This window comes from Pelophylax lessonae (genome assembly GCF_965119305.1).
Source record: "Pelophylax lessonae genome assembly, chromosome: 1".
NCBI lineage: Eukaryota > Metazoa > Chordata > Amphibia > Anura > Ranidae > Pelophylax > Pelophylax lessonae.
The window spans coordinates 524046323-524067229 of NC_138768.1; the positions used below are offsets into that span (position 1 = coordinate 524046323).

Sequence of the window (20907 nt, forward strand, 5' to 3'; positions counted from 1 at the left end):
CAAGGTGACAAACCTTCATACCAGACGGCATGGGAATCAGACCTGGGGGAAACATTTGAGGAAGAAGAGTGGACAAAATGGTCTACTATGGTGCACAGAGGTATACTTAACACCTCCTTGGTGGAAGCAAATTATAAAGTGATGTCCTGCTGGTATCTGGTTCCGTCAAGATTAGCGACGCTGTATCCTGGTACCTCGTCCCTGTGCTTTAGAAGATGTGGACAGGAGGATGATATGTACCATGTCTGGTTGTCCTGTCTGAAGGTCAGGCGCTTCTGGATCAGGATGTTAAACTTGATCCATTTGGTGACGGGGCAGAATGTTCCCAGAGCTGCCACGACTGTTTGCCGACCTATCGGGGGGAAATCCCCAGAAATTTACGTACCCTCATTTACTTTATTCTCCAAGCAGCTAAAATAATCATAGCGCTTTCATGGAAATCACCGGTACTAAATATTGTGATGATCAAACATAAAATATCCTGGATCATGATTAACGAAAAATTGACCAGTGTTCGTAATGATAGTCAAACCAGGTTTGAGAAAGTATGGAATCCATGGGTAGCATATCTTCAGGCTCCCTGAGTGTCGAGCTGCATCAGCAGTGGGGGACAGGTCTAGGGGGACAGAATCTGTTTTAATGTTTTCTCTCTTTCTATTCCTTTTTCTATTTTTCTTTTTTCTATCATACTTCTTTGGGTATTGCATATATATTTGAGCAGGATAGTTTGGTATGGATCAAGGAGATTGGTCTTAGTTGACATTTATTTTACAACTATGATACATGAATGCTGTTGGTGATCATCAACTTAGTGTAATAACATTGGATACCTATTGCTATATAATATTGTTTATGGACATTTTTCCTTGAAATCCAGCAGTTGTTATCAGTACAATTCCATTTTGATATTGCTAATTTTTTTATGACAAATGTTCAAATTTATATCTTTGTATACTGCTTTAAAATTACAATAAAAATCATTGGAAACAAAATATATAGGGGTGTGTTTGCACTATATGTGGTGACCTGCACTTTTCTGCGCGAGAACAACACAGCTGAGCACTAAGTCACATAGGAAACAATTGTTTTCTATGTGACTAATGCACAACACAGTGGTGATGTGGGGTGGATAAAAAAAAAAAACAAATGCTGCATTTTTCTGCAGCATAACTCACCACACCTATTGTCAATGAACTTTAATGAAGTGTCATTTGTAACACTTAAATAAACAGTGTGATGCCCAGAAACAACGCATTGCACTGCCTCCTCATGCAGTGGGTTGGTGTGAACAAGCACTAGGGACCTGTGAGTAATTCTGCTCCAACCCGAGCCAACCTTTAAAGGACACAGATGCTTACAATTGTATTACTATTCACAGGGTTTATTGTACATTATCAGCAGCTGCTGGAGTAAGGCAGTTCAGCTGTCTGTGACCATCATAATTGGTATACACTGGCATAGAGTAGTTCACTGGGGTTTTGAAATTTCTGCTGATCATTGCAGAAATTCCTAGCATGCACTGGCAACTGATTAGCAACAAATAGTCACAGTAGTGTTGGAGCAGTGTGATAACTTTTGCACTAGTATAATTGTTATAATTATTCATAATGAGACTTTTTAAGATGACTTCCTGAAATACTGTATATAATTGACTGATACATTTTGATTTTAACTTTTATTTAGGAATGTAATATTAATAGTGGATTTACAGTGTGTAATGGAATATAACAGTGTTTTTCCTTTCACTTTGCATTTGTTTGTATTTTAGGGCAACAATGATGAACCTCCACAGATATTTTTACTGCCTGTAAGTGTTCAGGATAATGCAGGAGCTGTTATAAGGAACACTTGCTTAAGTGTTCAGGACATAGATACACCAGATAATGAGCTGATTTTCCATGTGACTAAAACACCACTATATGGTAAGCCTGGAGCCATAATAATGTTTATGCTGCATACTGTTACTGCTGACTTTTACACTTTAACTAGTATTTTAAAACTTTTCTTGTATTATTTATTCAGGTTGGAATTTGATGGTTGGCTGTAGAACAGCAAAGTTCTTATTTGTGACACAATGATAAGTAGGCTTAATTCACTAAGCTGTAATAGATGCCATTTGTTAAAACGTTCATTAATTTAAAGTATAACTAAAGACAAACCTTTTCAAAGTTTTGGATAGTGTGCAGAGGGATTAGAACACCTGTCAGGTTGTTATTTCTGTCTGCCCCTTTTAGGGAGATACAACCTTTTTATTTGTACTGTTTACCATTATCACTGAGAGTAAAAGAAATTCCTAAATTTGGGTTGTCATCTGAACAGGAAGTTCTGGTGACCCTGATGATAACCAGGGATTTCCTCACTTTGGATGGATTTCCTCTTTCTTTCCTGATATGGATATGATGCAGAAAGAGAAGAAGAATCTCCACAATGGGACATAGATGGCAAAAGAAAAAAAAAATTGACAAGGGTTAGACCTCCACCCTATCCAAAACTAAAAACAAAAATTGCCTTTGGTTCTACTTTAAGCAATGTGACCCTTATTTTTAGTACTCATTGTACATTATTCCAAATAAAGTTTGTATCTTAGTGAATTAAGCACAGCATCTCTTAAACCAATCCTCCGGGGGCCAACAATAGGCCATGTTTCTTTAAAATCTAAAATTGTAAAACTATCTGATGGGATATATCGTGGGTTCAAACTAACTTTTCTTTTCAAATAATAACACATATCCATGAAATATCTCGGGATTCAGAACCCTACCCATCTATCTAGCCTAGCAGATTCGATGTACAATCTCCTGTGAGCACTCTGTTCCTGCTTGCAATCTTGCAAAGGACCTAACTTTTCCTGTTTTAGCTGAATTACCATCATTAAATAGGATTTTCTACCTAAATTACTATATATCTTTAAGATGAACCATGTTCCTTCCCCCCCATGGGCTTTATCTCTCATATTAACAAATTCAAAAGTGATTTTTGTATGGAGTCTAAAAAAAAACCTAGAATTGAAGTCGTTGTAAAGGCTGAAGGCTTTTTATCTTCATGCATTCTATGCATAAAGGTGAAAAAACTTTAGTGTGCAGCTTCCCCCTCAGCCCCCCCTAATACTTACCTAAGCCTCATCTCGATCCAGCAACGTGTACGAGACCCGAGGCTCTCCCGGGTCTCTCGCTCCTGATTGGCTGAGATGCAGGAGCCATTGGTTCCCGTTGCTGTCAATCACAGCCAGTGAGGCAGGGGCAGGACTGAGCACGTACGAGGGGCTGAGCACGCACGAGTGCCCCTACAGCAAGTGGCTTGCTATGGGGGCACTTGGCAAGGAGGAGGGGCCCAAACCAAACATCTCTCTATTGGTGGAGTACACCTGTTAACTGGATGGCATATGTAATGTAATGTCTTGGGAAAATGGCAAATCTAAAGCATTTAAAATTACATGGATAGCTTTGTTCTCATTTCAGATACTCTTTTCCTCTTATTTCTGAGTCTTTCTTTGGGAGGAATATTATCTCCCATCTCCCTTTCCTGCTTTTTTGCTCTGGTCTCTCTTCCTTTTTTTCTCTTTTTCTATTCTCTTTAGTGAAATATAAACGACATGCTTGAGTGGTTCCATACATCTGAGATTGTGATTCCTTGAGGGGTTCTCTCCTTTGTACCATGCCCTCCTGTCTATTACTTAAATACTGAATGTTGGGGAACCAACATAAGTTAATTTTACATGTTAACTTTACTTTCTGGTAATATTTTATATCCATCTTTGTGCTTTTCTATGTAACACCTTCTTTGTAAATGCTTCTGGATATCTGTGCTATTTACAGTCATTTTTTTTTTAAATAATAAAAAGTGATTAAACATAGCAGGTAACATTATTAGTGATGTAATACACCTATGCACATGTCTGGAAGGATGAAAAACTGACCTGTAATTAATTAGCAGTAACAAAAGGCAAAAAAAAAAAATCCAGTAAAGAGATCTGAAACTGAAATGAAAATAAACCTGACTGTTAAAAGGGTATAACCTTTTTCTTTTGATAAATTAATAGCATTATTAAAATATCTACATATCAGTTATGTTTTTATTTTTTTTTTTTGCTTCAATCAAACTAGTTTTCTTACTGTTTAGTATAAATACCATGAAAATAACTGTTTCTGTGTTGCACACTGCTATAGGGAACTTAAGGAGGAGACAGTTCTACTCGGAACCACTGGATAATGGCCGTATCCTGCCTCAAGGCTCCTACTTTACTTACCAGGATGTGCTGGATGAATTGATTGTATATATACCTGAGGGTGGAACTACACATTCAGATGAATTTAGGTTCTCTCTCTCAGATGGTCGCTACACTGAGAGTGGAAGACTGCAGTTTAATATTGAGCCACAGAGGAAGGCATCCCCGAAGATGGCAGTAAACAGAGGCCTGCAGATCTCCGCAGGTATCTCAACTTTTTTTTCAGATACTGTATATAAACAACAAAATCTACAGAATAGTGTCTGACTTTATTTGGGGAGGTACAGTAAATCCAATACATTTTAGTTAAATGTTGTGTTAAAAAATGATCTTGAGGCCCTGGACTCCATAACAATATAGCAATTATATCCCAATATGTCCTTTATATCAGTTGTATATATTTATACTTTATTTTGTAATTTGGACGATTAACTATCTATCTACATTATATTTACTGACCCTACCATTCATCCCAACTTTTTAAAGTTTGACATGTTTTTTTATGTTGTGTTGTATGTTTTGTACAAGTGTAATATAAGGGTGATATTATCATACACACCCTGTATGCCTTTTGCTTTACCTATAAAATATTTATATACACAACATGTTTAGGTGTCACAATACCATTACACACTCTGCCATGATGTGTCTCAATTTGCTCTAGTCTGTGAATCCTAACATCAGTCAGGTAATGTCTATCAATGTCTGTCAGGGTCACTATGTGTTATATTTACCTCTGTAGCATATTATTAAGGATATTTAAAGGCTAAATTCCCCTTTTCTTTTAAAAATAATAATAAATGCACATCTTTTTGCAGGTAAAAATGTGCATTTATTATATTTTTACTCTGCAGCCTGTAAGATGCTCGGATCCTGCAGACTACCTCCAATACAGGCAGGCAGTTATTCAATGGCAGGAGGAATCAATGGACTACGAGATCGCTCACCAGCACCCTCACAGTTTATTAAGAACTACAAGCCATCAGCCGCGGCAGCCGATGGTACTTCGATTATAATTCATTATAATTCAATAATCCGTAATTAATTCATTCACAGAACTCTGTGAATTAATGACGTGGCTATGTGGGCGGAGCTTTGCACACCCACGCTGTTTTTAAATTCTGACAGCAGGTGTCAGGAGAAGATCCCCCATCCGCTGTCACAGTGCAGGAGGAGAGTAAGGTTCCGGGAGGAGAGCTGCACCATGTTGCATGTTCCACCCATATTTAGGGTAACCTGTTCCAAAGGTGAACTTATCCTTTAAGATACCCAAAATACTTTGCTGTAGAAATACATTCAGTCTTAAGTGTAAAAAATATAGCTATTTACTTAATTATCCAAATAATGGGATTGTTTGTTGCATAAGCATAGCCAGGCAACTCAATAAACTACTTTTTATGTTTTTCTGTCAAGGTTCTACAGCTACCATAACTGAGAAGAATTTAAAAGGAACTGACATAGATTCAGATGATGAAAAACTGCAATATGATATCAAGAAAGACCCTGCTGTGGGACAACTGCTGATATCAAAGAACAGTAATCTGCTTCCCATTTCTGTAAAGGGACCAATCACCAGCTTTACTCAGTCAGATATTAATAAAGGTGATAAATAATTAAATATATAGTAACACATTTTATATTAAATTATTAAAGATTTTAAATGTGCAATGATGGAGTAAGGAAAATGTGTGGGCTAAGATATGTTGGCGTAATTATAGTAAAAAAATTGTAGGTTACCAAGGCACATGACAAGGTTTACCACAGTTACACTATTTATCTAGATTCTAGGAAGGCAGCCTAAGAAAGGACAGCACAAAGACTCAAAGTGTTTGTAAAGGTTATCATTTTGTAATTTAAAATAACAAACTTGTCATAACTACCTGCTCTGTGCGATGGTTTTGCACAGAGTGGTCCTGAACCCCCTCTCTGGGTTCCTCTGCCAGTGCTGCCCTCTCCTCTCCTTCACTATCTGCCCCCATAGCAAACCTCTTGCTATGGGGCAGACGTGTGGGCACTATCCCAAGCCAGGCTGTGTGCGTCTAAAGACACACATATTGTGGCTCGGACCCACCCCTTGGTCTCTGCTCACAGGATTTGACTGACAGCAGCAAGAGCCAATGGCTTCCGGTGTTCTCATCCAAGCCTGTGAGAGAGGGGAGAACAGCACTGGATCAAGAATTAACTCAGGTAAAAGTTGAAGAGGGGGCTAGGGGGAGATGCCCTTGAAAGGTTTTTTTACCTTACTGCAGAGACTGCATTAGGTTAAAAAAAAAATCTTTTGCCTTTAGAACCACTTTAACATTTTCAAACTGTGATAACTCTTAAAGCGGAGTTCCACCCATTTTTAATAGGTTGGAATACATAGATCTATGTAATCCCCTTTAAAACGGCTTTTACCAATGAAAACTTTTTTTTTGCTAGTAAATACCTTAATTTCGGCTTTATTCCTCCTCTCCTCACTTCCTGGTCCGATCGGCGATGACGTCATTCGGCGATCCGCAGTGTCTGCTGGGATGTATTCTATTCCAGAAATCTCGCAGTAGCTGTATCTGTACTGAGCCGTGCCTGCCCCGCCTCCGCCCCGCCTCCTCTCATTGAGTTGCATTGTATGAATGTATTAAGGCCGTTCTCTGCCCCGTCCGCCCCGCCTCCTCTCATTGAGTTGTACAACTCAATGAGAGGAGGCGGGGCGGAGGCGGGGCAGAGAACAGCCTTAATACATTCATACAATGCAACTCAATGAGAGGAGGCGGGGCGGAGGCGGGGCAGAGAACAGCCTTAATACATTCATACAATGCAACTCAATGAGAGGAGGCGGGGCAGGCACGGCTCAGTACAGATACAGCTACTGCGAGATTTCTGGAATAGAATACATCCCAGCAGACACTGCGGATCGCCGAATGACGTCATCGCCGATCGGGCCAGGAAGTGAGGAGAGGAGGAATAAAGCCGAAATTAAGGTATTCACTAGCAAAAAAAAAAAAAAAAGTTTCCATTGGTAAAGGCCATTTTAAAGGGGATTACATAGATCTAAAGTTCCAAAAATGGGTGGAACTCCACTTTAACTTATTTAGTTTCTTTCTTCTGGCAAGACCTGGAAATGTGTGACTCAATTCAGAGGGAAATCTGGTGGGGGTAACTTTGCTAAACACACTTCCACTGTTCTATGTACAGTATATTGCAAATGTTGACCAAAGCACAATGTGGTTGATTTACTAAAACTGGAGTGTGCAAAATCTGATGCAGCTGTGCATAGAAACCAATCCACTTCCAGATTTTTTTTTGTCAAAGCTTTATTAACCACTTGCCTACAGTGCACTTTCACCCCCTTCCTGCCCAGACCGATTTTCAGCTTTCAGCGCTCTCACACTTTGACTGAGAATTACTCAGTCATGCAACACTGTACCCATACAAAAATTGTGTCCTTTTTTTCACACAAATAGAGCTTTCTTTTGATGGTATTTGATCAATACTGGGTTTTTTATTTTTTGTGCTATAAATAAAAAAAGACTGAAAATATCGTGAAAAAACGAATTTTTCTTTGTTTCTGTCATAAAATTTTGCAAATTAGTCATTTTTCTTCACAAATTTTGGCCAAAATTTATACTGCTACTTATCTTTGGTAAAAATAACCTAAGTAAGTGTACATTATTTGGTCTTTGTGGAAGTTATAGAGTCCACAAGCTATGGTGCGAATCATTGAAAATTGATCACACTTGCTCACACCTGATGTACTGAAGGCCTATCTCATTTCTTGAGACACTAAAAAGTCAGGAAAGTACAAATACCCCCGAAATGACCCCTTTTTGGAAAGTAGACATTCCAAGGTATTTAATAAGGGGCATGGAGAGTTTTTTGAAGTTGTCATTTTTTCCCACAACTCTTTGCAAAATGAAGATTTTTTTTTTTTTTTTTTTTTTACAAATTGCCATATTAACAGGTTATTTCTCTCACACAGCACATGTATACTTGCAACTACACCCCAAAACACATTATACTACTCCTCCTGAGTATGGCGATACCACATGTGTGAGACTTTTTCACAGCCTGGCCACATACAGAGGCCTAACATTCAAGTAGCCCCGTCCGGCATTCTAGGAGCACAAATTACACATATAATTTCCTGACAACCTATCGCACTTTTGAAGGCCCTGGAGCACCAGGACAATGGAAACCCCCATAAAATGACCCCATTTTGGAAAGCAAACAGCCCAACGTATAATTTTTGAGGCATAATGAGTCTTTTGAATATGTCATTTTTTTCCACAAGTTTTTGGAAAATGTGGAAAGAAAATGAAAACACATTTTTTTTTACACAAAGCTGTCCATTTATGCAATATTTCTAACACATAGCATGTACATAGCAAAAATTGCACCCCAAAATACATTCTGCTATTCCTCCTGAGTATGGCGATACCACATGTGTAACACTTTTTCACAGCCTGGCCACACACATAGGCCTAACATCCAAGTAGCGCTTTACACAAAGTTGTCCATTTATCCACTTAAGACTGGGCCTATTTTTGACACTTGGTGTTTACAAGCTAAAATCATTTTTTTTGCTAGAAAATTACTTGGAACCCCCAAACATTATATATTTTTTTTTAGCAGAGACCCTAGAGAATAAAATGGAGATCGTTGCAATATTTTTTATCACACCATATTTGCGCAGCAGTCTTCCAGATGCGATTTTTTTGAAAAAAATTCACTTTTTTGAACTAAAAAATAAGAAAACAGTAAATTTAGCACATTTTTTTCCATAATGTGAAAGATAATATTACGCCGAGTAATTAGATACCCAACATGTCATGCTTCAAAATTGCGCATGCTCACAGAATGGCGCCAAACATTGGTACTTAAAAATCCCCATAGGCAACATTTTAAAAATTTCTGCAGGTTACTAGCTTAGAGTTACAGAGGAGGTCTAGGGCTCAAATTATTGCTCTCGCTCTAACGATCGCGGCGATACCTCACATGTATGGTTTGAACATCGTTTACATATGTGGGCGGGAATTGCGTATGCGTTTGCTTCTGCGCGCGAGCTAACGGGGACAGGGCGCTTTAATTTTTTTTTTTTTTTTTTTCCTATTTATTTTATTTATTATTTTTTTATTTTTACACAGTTTAAAAAAAAAATGTTTTGATCATTTTTATTGCTATTACAAGGAATTTTTGTAATCCCTTGTAATAGAAATAGGCATGACAGGTCCTCTTTATTGTGAGATCTGGGGTCAAAAAGACCTCACACCTCACAACTACACTAAAAAAGAAAAGAAAAAAAAAAAATTGTTGAAAGAGGAAAAAAAAAAAAAAAAAAAAAAAAGCGGCCCTTTAAACCGGTTGCTAGGCAACGTCTTTTGACATAGCTCCGGTCCTCCAAGACCATAGAGTTGAGTGAGGGCCATCTTGCCCTCACTCGACTTCCTGTCTCTGAGGATCCGGGACCGGATAGTTTTCCCCGCTGCCGGCTGGTCCGGTAAGCTGGGAAAACGTCTGGGACGCGGCAGGAGGGGGGGGGGGCACCTCTTCCCCTGCACCGTAAGGGTAATTCAGCGGCGAATCCGCCACTGGGACCACCCTTATCTGAAAGCCGACCGCCCGCCGTTTCAAAAAATACCGGGGTTATGGGGGCTATCTGCTGCCATAACCCCAGTATTTAGCTTTTAATGGCCAACGCATATAGTCGTTAGGCGGTCAGTAAGTGATTGCATGCATATGGCAAACAGGTGACGATGACTGATGGGGTGACAGGTGACGATGACTGATGGGGTGACAGGTGACAATGACTGATGGGGTGACAGGTGACAATGACTGATGGGGTGACAGGTGACGATGACTGATGGGGTGACAGGTGAAGATGACTGATGAGGTGACAGGTGACGATGATTGATGAGGTGACAAGTGACGATGATTGATGGGGTGACAGATGACAATCACTGACGGGGTGACATGTGACGATGATTGATGGGGTGACAAGTAAGGATCACTGATGGGGTGTCAAGTGACGATGATTGATAGGGTGACAGATGACGGTGACTGATGGGGTGACAGGTGACGATGACTGATGGGGTGACAGGTGACGGTGATTGATGGGGTGACAGGTGACGGGCGATGGTCACTGATGGGTGACAGGTGACGGGCGATGGTGCACGGCGGTACTGATGGCAGTCTCTGGTGACCGGTGAATTTTAGGCTACGTTCACATGTGAGCGTAGCGATCACGGGCAGAATCACTGCGATTCTGCCCGCGATCCAGAAATCATTGCAAATTGCGGGACACCTGTGCGTTGCCCGTGATTTGCAATAGCACCCCAAACGCTGTGCGATGTTGCTGCGATTTCCGCCTGCCGAATTGAGGTAACATCACGCAAACAACGCATGACGCCCCAAAGAAGCTCTTGTACCTTTTTTGGGCGTCATGCGTTGTTTGCGCGATGTTACCGCGATTCGGCAGGCGGAAATGGTGGCAACATCGCACAGCGTTTGGGGTGCTATTGCAAAAAACGGGCAACGCACAGGCGTCCCGCAATTTGCAATGATTTCCGGATTGCGGGCAGAATCGCGGTGATTCTGCCTGCGATCGCTGCGCTCACATGTGAACGTTATGGGTGTCAATTTCTGGGCACTGATGAGGTGACTGTTGGGTGACAGGTGACATTGGGGGGGGCTGAGGACTGTGTGGGGGGACCTTTATTAGTGTGATTTTACTTTTACATGTGTACAGAGCAGTAACTCACTATTTCTAGCTCTTCTCCCCTCACACTGGAAACTGTATGAGGAGAGAAGAGCTAGTAACACTGAGTTACTGCTCTTTGTTTACATTTTCTGATCGGCTGTGAATGGATTCACAGCCGATCACATAGTAAACAGTCACTATCAGTGACTGTTTACTACTGCCAGTGACAGCTGTGTTCCTACGGAACACAGTGCCACCGACATGACCGCGCTGCGCGCTCCCGATCGCGCATGCGCGGTCATCTCCCGGCCGCCTCCATTGTGATCGGCTGTGTCATTGGAACACAGCCGATCACGTGGGAAACAGCCACGCCCAGTGGCTGTTTCCCCCCTGCCGGTGACGGGGGGTGTCCCGGGGACACCCGACACCGGCAGTGCACGGCGGCGCGCCCGCGATCGCGCGCCTGCCGTGCATTTCCTGGGTCACGTCATATGACGTCCGCCCAGGATAATAGCCGCACCGTCCCGCCGTCATATGACGGCGGGCGGGCGGTAAGTGGTTAAACAAGCTAAAGATAGAAACTGATTGGCTACCATGCACAGGTGCACCAAATTGTGAACTTCCCAGTTTTAGTAAATCAACCCCAATGTGTCAAGCAGCAAATGTGCAGCAAAATCCTTTATAAACATATCTCTAGTCTATTTTCATTTTTGTATAAGTAATACAAACACATTGACTAAAATTATAAGAAAGTGACATTAAATTGCCAACTGGCATTTTGAATTCTGCATGCTGTCTTTTTTAATTGGATTTATTTTCTCCAGAAATCACATATTGAGGATCAGCGTTGTTATAAAAAGGCATCAATCTTAATTATTTTTCATTCTTATAATAAATGTGCCCTTCTTCTCTGATTTTCTCATTCCTTTATCTTGTGACTAATGTTGTCTCATCTAATTTTAAAATAAATTGTTTGATTAGGACAGCACATCTGTAATGCTGTATTTATCTTGCAGTAATAAAGAAAAGCAATTGTCTGATATACGCCACTTGCCAAGTGATTACTTTGCATATACAGCAGCAGTATGGTACCATGATAGAATTCTTAAAGTTTATTTATAATTTGGATGTTTTTAGGATACATTCAGTACAAGCACAAGAAAGGAGAATCAGGGGGGAGCTTTGCTTTAAAATTTGATGTGGTTGATACAGAAGATAATGCACTGATAGACCAGTCTTTCTATATAAGCATATTGGGTAAGTCATTTTTATGATAATGTCCTGTTTTGTCCTATCTTATTCTCTAACAATATCTAAAGCCCTAACTTTTTTTGTTTTGGATAGAGTGGGGAAAGATTACTGGGACAGAACCTGATGTGAAATCCATCATTTTACAGTTGTCACGGGAACAGGAAATGAGAGAAGTCTTTCATTGGGCACATTTGTTTGGGTGACAGCTGTAAAAAAGACATATTCCCCTAACGGTCTGGTTTTCGGTGTGTTTTCAATCTATTCAAAATGAATGGTGGGCCTTGCATATGGATATGATAAAGCCCACTGTTTTCAGTAGATTGTGTTCAAACCAATGTATTGCGTTACAAAAAAGTCCTGCATGCTGTATTTAGGGTGCATTGACCTGCAGATTGCCATTCAAATTATTTCAAATTGAGTATTTTACCAAATGCAAAACACCTCCAAAACGCTTCAACACATGTAATGCAGTATGCGTTACCTAGTGCACAGTCGATAGGATAATAAGTATTTTTCCATGACTGGTCTGTAGACTGCTGGTTGACTGTAGTAAAAGCTGCTCATTTACAGTAATCATGCAGGGAATGGATCAGAATCAGTTAAAAGACTATTTTTGCTTTTTTGAATGCAAAATTATATTTTTACTGTGGCTTTCATTATGTTTGAAATAAAATGCTGCTCTTCTTTATCAGAAGAAAACCTGCAGTTGAAGCATAAGATCTGTTTTCAAAGTAGCCACATTTGCATACAGTCTTATGTGGATACAGATTTTTAGAGTACAGGTATATAACTTTTGTTAGAAAATGCAGAGACAGGTTGTAGAGGTAGAGGGCCATGGGGTGGCTGAATGGAGAGGGGCAGAGTTTAGGAGTTCAAGACTAAGGCTGGCCACACAGGGTGCAAATTTATTTTCCTCAACCACTGTCAATAGGCAGTGTTGACAGGGGAATCAGCAATTGTCTATAGTAGCCGCTAGCGATAATCGCAAGAGAATCTGGCAGGCTAGTAGTACCCAAGTTCATTGATCATTAACTTGGTACATTCAGCCTGCTCAGCCTGGGTCAAATCTCTGCCAGTTCCTAAGGGCCCATAACACCTAAGGTTTGCATGCCAATGCATATACACATTTTAGCCATTGTCCTAAAAGGTGATTAATCACATCTGTGTTTTTTATTTTTATTTTTTATTTTTTGCATTGTACAGATTATTAAATGCAATAGCAGTGCAAAGAAAAAAAAGGCATGCTTATTGATAATGCACAGAAAACTGTGAATCCACCCTGATAGGTTTTAAGGTAGAAAGTGTAGGGTTAAGTGTTAACCACTTTACGACCGGCGCACGACGATCTACGTCGGCACTCAGCCCCGGCCAGGCAAACTGACGTAGGCCTACGTCAGCACAATTTGCCGGCCCTGTGCGCGCTCCCGCGCGTCCCCGCCGCCGATGATGACTCGATTGGGTTCAGAACCGATCAGTCATCAGGTCCAGGCCAATCATTTTTGGTCTGGACCTGTTGATCGGTCCTGCCCAATCAGATCATCCTCTAAGCCTGTGAAATGTAAACACAGGCTTAGAGGAGATGTGCCCTCCCCCCACAACGGTCTTTTTGGATCCAGCGTGAGAGGAGAGCACATCTTACTGTGAGTATTGCACCAAGCACACCCACACACAGTTAGATAGGCACATTTCACCCCCGATCGCCCCCCCAATTAACCCCTACAGCACCTGACACAACACACACTATATACAGCATATAGCATATACCTATATACCTGTATATGTGTGATTTGTGAACAGGTGTAGCCCTTGCGACCCCCCCTTTTCCACTCAAATTACCCCCCACCCCCCCTAATAAAGATTTAACCCACTGATCTCCCCTGACCCCCCCCTGATCACCGCCGTTAACCCCTACACCCTCTGTCACATCAGCACTAATACAAACGCAATATACGGTGTTATTGTATTTTTGTATTAGTGTCATTGTGATCAGAATTAGCGCAGGCGACTAAGTTTCTGTCCCAAGAAGGTTTAGGGTCCCCGCCACCCGCCCAATAAAGATTTAAGCCCCTGACCCCCCCCTGATCACCCCTACACCCCCTGCCATAACACACACCGTATACAGTATATAGCATTTTGCTATATACCCGTATAAGTGTGATTTGTGGTCAGGTCTAGCGCTTGCGACCCCCCTTTTTCCACTTGAATTACCCGCCACCCCCCCCCTAATAAAGATTTAAGCCCCTGATCCCACCTGATCCCCCCCTGATCACCGCTAGTTAACCCCTACACCCTCTGTCACATCAGCACTAATACAAACGTAATATACTGTGTTTTTGTGTTTTTGTATTAGTGTCATTGTGATCAGAATTAGCGCAGGCGACTAAGTTTGTGTCCCAAGGAGGTTTAGGGTCCCCGCCACCCGCCCAATAAAGATTTAATCCCCTGATCCCCTCCTGATCACCCCTACACCCCCTGCCACAACGCACACTGTATACAGTATATAGCATTTTCTATATACCCGTATAAGTGTGACTTGTGACCAGGTTTAGCGCTTGCCACCGTTCCTTTTGTCCTTAGGATACCCGCCAGTCCCTTCCAATAAAGATTTAAACCCCTGATCCCCCCCTGATCACATCCCGTTAACCCCTACACCCTCTGTCACATTAGCACTAATACACACATAATATACTGTTTTTACTGTATTTTGTATTGGTGTCATTGTGACTTGAGGTTGCGCTAGCTAGCTAGTTTCTTTCCCAAAGGAGGTTTAGGGTCCCCGCCACCCCCCCCAGATCCCCAGCGCATAGTTTAGAAGTAACCCCTTGATTGCCACACACGCACGCACGCACGCACGCACCTACACTTCCATTTCTAGTATAGTGTTTGAACAGATCAATATCTGATCTGATCAGAATTATACTAGCGCCCCCATAGTTTAGGGTTCCCAAAACGCGGTGTTTGCACGATCAGTACTGATTCCGGCCAGCACCTGCGTTTAACCCTTTCACCCAGGCAAGTGTAGTAATCAATAGATTACTGTCACTTGCAAAAAAACACAAGACACAAAACCGCTGTGTTAGCAGAGTCAGGCCTGATCCCTGCTAGCATTAGCAGTTTTTTTTGTAGCGCTTGAAATAATCTTCGACAACCAGGTGCTTTTATTACCTGTGAGTCGCATCACTGTACGAGTAAATTTAGTTACCAAAATGACCAAACGTTCGTACAGGGATGAAGAGCTTATCAGTTATATGCTGACCGAGTCATCTGATAGCGAAGGGGAAGCTACAATGACCGAATTAGTGTCAGTATATGAACCTGATGACGGCAGCGGCTCCCTGACAGATAGCTCCGACGACAGATGGGTCCCTGTTAGACCCAGGCGTACCCGACCCCATTCTGAAGTTGTTGTGATGCAGGAATCGCAGGGTGCTCGTATGGAGCAGAGTGTGGGTACTAGTGCCGCTCATCCTTCTGGCGACCTGGCAAGCGCCAGCGGCCTAGTACAACCTGGACCTAGTACAACCAGCACTGCAGTAAGACCTGGTGACGTGGCGAGTCCCCTAAGTGCAGTTGAAGCTGGTGCGGTGGCTAGCACAAGTAGTGGCCCGCAGCCACCGCGTATTCGAAGACAGGCCCGTAGAGCCCATAGTGCCCTCCCTGATGCGCTGGCATTTCCTAATTGGCAACCCACTGATACTACAGCGCCAGTACTTCCCCCATTCACCGCCCAACCTGGAATCCACGTGGAGACAGCTGGTTTTACGCCCCTGAACTTTTTTGAGCTGTTCTTCACGGAAGATCTTTACAGATCTATTGTGGATCAATCAAATTTATATGCACAACAGTTCATCGCCGCCAACCCAAATTCACACCTTGCCAGACAATTCGGCTGGAAACCTATAACGGTTTCCGAATTTAAGATCTTTCTGGGCCTTTCCCTCCACATGGGCATAACTAAACAGAGTGAATTGCGGCTATATTGGTCCACTAGCCCAGTTCACCATATGCGCATGTACTCTGCCTCTATGTCCAGGACGAGATACGAGCAAATTCTGCGATTTATGCATTTCAGCGACAATGAACTCTGTCGTCCTCGGGGAGACCCTGCATACGATCGGCTCCACAAAATTCGGCCCCTCATAGACCACTTCAATCAGTGGTTTACAGCCTTGTTTACCCCCGAACAAGTTGTCTGCGTTGACGAGTCCCTGATTAAATTTACTGGCCGCCTTGCTATGAAACAGTACCTCCCCAGCAAGCGTGCCAAGTACGGGGTCAAACTGTATAAATTGTGTGACAGGGCCACAGGCTATACAGTTAGTTTCCGGGTCTATGAGGGAAAAGATAGCTGTGTGGAGCCCCCCAACTGCCCAGACTACATAGGGAGCAGCGGTAAGATCGTTTGGGACTTGGTGTCACCCTTATCCGGAAAGGGGTACCATTTGTACATGGACAACTTTTATACAAGCGTGCCACTATTTAGTCACCTTCTCGATTTACAAATTGGCGCATGTGGCACCGTGCGACCTAATCGCCGGGGCTTCCCCCAACGGCTTGTAGATTCCCGTCTTAGTCGGGGGGCGAGAGCCTGCTTGAAAACGGACAAATTACTTGCGGTGAAGTGGAAGGATACACGGGATGTTTATGTTCTGTCCTCCCTTCACCCAGACACGACGATCCAAATTCCTACGGCAACTGGCGTTATGGAGAAACCCCTCTGTGTCCACGAATATAACCTTAACATGGGAGGGGTGGACCTTAACGACCAGCTTTTGGCGCCGTATTTAGTTGCCCGTAAAGCCAGACGCTGGTACAAAAAAGTGTCTGTTTACCTATACCAATTGGCTATGCTGAACGCCTTTGTCCTATACAGGGCGTCAGGACGAACTGGATCTTTCCGGGAATTCCAGGAAGAGATCATCCTTGCCTACCTGTACCCAGGAGGCATGCCTGCCCAACTTCCCCTTCCAGATGCAGTGAGCCGGCTGCATGAGAGGCATTTTTCACATGTCCTCCCGAGTACCCCTACCCAAAGATGGCCCCAAAGAAGATGTCGTGTCTGTAGCAAGCGCGGATTTAGGCGTGACACCCGTTATTATTGTCCCAAATGTCCTGACCAACCTGGTCTCTGCATCGGGGAATGTTTCGAGCGCTACCATACACTAGTGGATTATTAGCGTAGGGTACAGCACGACACAGTGTAGGGCACATAAACACAGGGTCTCGAAGGATGTTGGATGTCCATCGACATTTTGAGAGACCCAAGCTGGAAGAGAAGATCGCAGATGATCGCAGTCCCTCCCAAATCAAGAAGTAAAGGAACAGTTAGAAAGAAAAATAAAAGGATCCAAAAACTGTTGTGGTGTCAGTAATTTTATATGTCCTTCTACTCCTTCCTACTATACTTTTTTTCAATGTCCTTTGTTTGTTTTTTCATTCTTTTGTGACCTGTTTCTCTTGCAGGTCCCTCGTCGGCTACCACGCATTGATTTTATATATTCTGACACAAACAGCGTTTGCGCTCAGCATATATGGATACCTTTGCTGATAGCAGCTGTGGTGATTTTCTGATTTCAGCACTGCAGTTAAAATCCTATTTTGGTATACGTGGATAGCGCCGTGTATACCCATCATTAAATTCAGTGGGTGGTTGTTTGGGCGGTTAATGATGAAGATCCAAAAACTGTTGTTGTCAGTCATTTTATATGTCCTTCTACTCCTTCCTACTATACTTTTTTTCAATGTCCTTTGTTTGTTTTTTCATTCTTTTGTGACCTGTTTCTCTTGCAGGTCCCTCGTCGGCTACCACGCATTGATTTTATATATTCTGACACAAACAGCGTTTGCGCTCAGCATATATGGATACCTTTGCTGATAGCAGCTGTGGTGATTTTCTGATTTCAGCACTGCAGTTAAAATCCTATTTTGGTATACGTGGATAGCGCCGTGTATACCCATCATTAAATTCAGTGGGTGGTTGTTTGGGCGGTTAATGATGAAGATCCAAAAACTGTTGTTGTCAGTCATTTTATATGTCCTTCTACTCCTTCCTACTATACTTTTTTTCAATGTCCTTTGTTTGTTTTTTCATTCTTTTGTGACCTGTTTCTCTTGCAGGTCCCTCGTCGGCTACCACGCATTGATTTTATATATTCTGACACAAACAGCGTTTGCGCTCAGCATATATGGATACCTTTGCTGATAGCAGCTGTGGTGATTTTCTGATTTCAGCACTGCAGTTAAAATCCTATTTTGGTATACGTGGATAGTGTCGTGTATACCCATCATTAAATTCAGTGGGTGGTTGTTTGGGCGGTTAATGATGAGTAATACTACGCATTATTCCTGTGCTGATTTCTGATAGGTTCTCTTTTTTTCCGTTCAGCCCACAGGCTGCATGAAAAAAAAAAAAACCTATATGCCAAACAAGGACCAGCAATGTACTGGTACGTTGCTGGATTTTGAGTGGTTATACCAGGATGATGCCTGCAGATTTAGGCATCATCTTGGTATCGTTTTTTACAGCCAGCGGTCGGCTTACATGTAAAAGCAATTCTAGCAGGTAATTGGCCGCTAGACTGCTTTTACATGCAGTGGGAGGGGCCTCCCCCCCCCCCACCGCCGCCTTCCGCAGCCTTCCATGGTTTTTCTCTGGCTCTCCTGTCCCACCGGTTAACCCGAGAGTGCAGCCGGTGGTTCAATTATCTAACCATAGAGCTAATTGGAGATGAGAATGGCTCCAATCATCTCTATGGCCTAAGATGCCGGAGGCTACGAGCATTTTATGACTTCTGTTTCGCCAGAAATAAACAGGGCCATTGGGAAATTGGGAAAGTATTTTATCACACCAATTTTGGTGTGGTCAGATGCGTTAAGGTCAGAGGAGAGATCTAGATTCTAAAAGACCCCAATTTTTTTAAAAAAGAGTACCTGTCACTACAGATTGCTATCATAGGGGATATTTAAATTCACTATGATAACAATAAAAATGATTTAAAAAAAAAAAAATTAAAGGAAAGGTGTCAAAATAACATAAAAAAGCAAAAGAAAAAAGAAAAAAAAAAAAAAAAAATTGAGCCCCCCCCCCTTACCCCCGGTGCTTGCGCGCAATGGCGCACGCAAGCGGTGGTCTAGTGTCATATGTAAACCACAATTGCAGCATGCATGTGAGGTATCGCCGCGATCGCCAGATCGAGTGCAGTAATTCTTGCAGTAGACCTCCTCTGTAAGTCTAAAGTGGTAACCTGTAGAGACTTTTAATGGTTTTCAAAAATGTACATACGTTTTTGTCGCTGCGCAGGCATGCGCAATTTTTAAAGCATGTCATGTTAGGTGTCTATGAACTCGGCATAAGATCATCTTTTAAATTTTACCAAAAAAATTGGAATTATATAGTGTATTTGTGCAATAAATTAAAAAAAAATGTATTTTTTTCGCAAAAATTGCGTTTGGAAAATCTGTGCGCAAATACCGTGTGACAAAAAAATTTGCAACATCCACCATTTTATTCTATAGGGCCTCTGCTTTAAAAAAATATATAATGTTTGGGGGTTCAAAGTAATTTTCTAGTAAAAAAAAAATATTTTTTCATGTAAACAAAAAGGCACAGAAAAGGCTTGGTTTTCAAGTGGTTAGAAGAGTGGGTGATGTGTGGATAAGATTGAGTATAAAATGCCGGAACTGTTCAAACACCCCCCTAATGACCCCTTTTTGAAAAGTAGACACCCAAAGCTTTTTTCTGAGAGGCATGGTGAGTCCATGGAGTATTTTATATTTTGCCACAAGTTTCGGGAAAATTATTATTTTTTTTTTTTTTGTTGTTTTTTTACAGAAAGTTGTCACTAAATGATATATTGCTCATGCATGCCATGGGAACATGTGAAATGACACCCCAAAATACATTCTTTTGCTTCTCCTGAGTACAGGGATACCACATGTGTGAGACTTTTTGGGAGCCTAGCTGTGTACGCGCCCCCGAAAACCAATCCACATCTTCAGGTTTTCTAATGGCTTAAATTGCTGATTTTACCCCTGACTACCTGTCACAGTTTCAGAGGCCCTGAAATTTCAAGATGGCACAAAACCCCCCCAAATGACCCCATTTTGCAAAGTAGACACTCCAAGCTACTGGCTGAGAAGTATGGTGAGTCCATGGAATAGTTTATATTTTGCCACAAGTTTCGAGGAAAAAAATCTTTTTTATTTTTTTTTATTTTTTTACACAAAGTTGTCAGTAAATGATATATTGCTCACACAGGCCATGGGTATATGTGAAATGACACCCCAAAATACATTCTGCTGCTTCTCCTGAGTACAAAGATACCCTATGTGTGAGACTTTTTGCCAGTCTAGCCGCATACAGGACCCGGAAAACCAATGCGCACCTTTAGGCTTTCTAAGGGCGTAAATTGTTGATCTCACTCCTTACTACCTATCACAGTTTTGAAGTCCATAAAAAGCCAAGATTGCACAAACCCCCCCCCAAATGACCCCATTTTGCAAAGTAGACACTCCAATCTATTTGCTGAGAGGCATGGTGAGTATTTTGCAGCTCTAATTTTTTTTGGAAAATGAAGAAAAAACAGGAAAATGCATTTTTTTTCCTCTTTTTTCAATTTCCAAAACTTTGTGACAAAAAGTGAGATCTGCAAAACACTCAACATGCCTCTCTGCAAATAGCTCAGGGTGTCTACTTTCCGAAAAGGGGTCATTTGGGGGGGGGTTGTGCTGTCTTGGCATTTCATGGCCTCCAAAA

The 20907-nt window shown here is 41.9% G+C and overlaps 1 protein-coding gene across 1 annotated transcript in view; it reads left to right on the plus strand.

The window, feature by feature from the left end:
* Positions 1–20907, plus strand: part of FRAS1 (Fraser extracellular matrix complex subunit 1) — an 843167-nt gene that overhangs the window by 671508 nt on the left and 150752 nt on the right. The window contains exons 43-46 of the mRNA XM_082266873.1: positions 1769–1922; positions 4167–4430; positions 5639–5827; positions 12039–12158. Coding sequence (XP_082122999.1) covers positions 1769–1922; positions 4167–4430; positions 5639–5827; positions 12039–12158 — 727 coding nt within the window. The remainder of the gene's footprint in view (positions 1–1768; positions 1923–4166; positions 4431–5638; positions 5828–12038; positions 12159–20907) is intronic.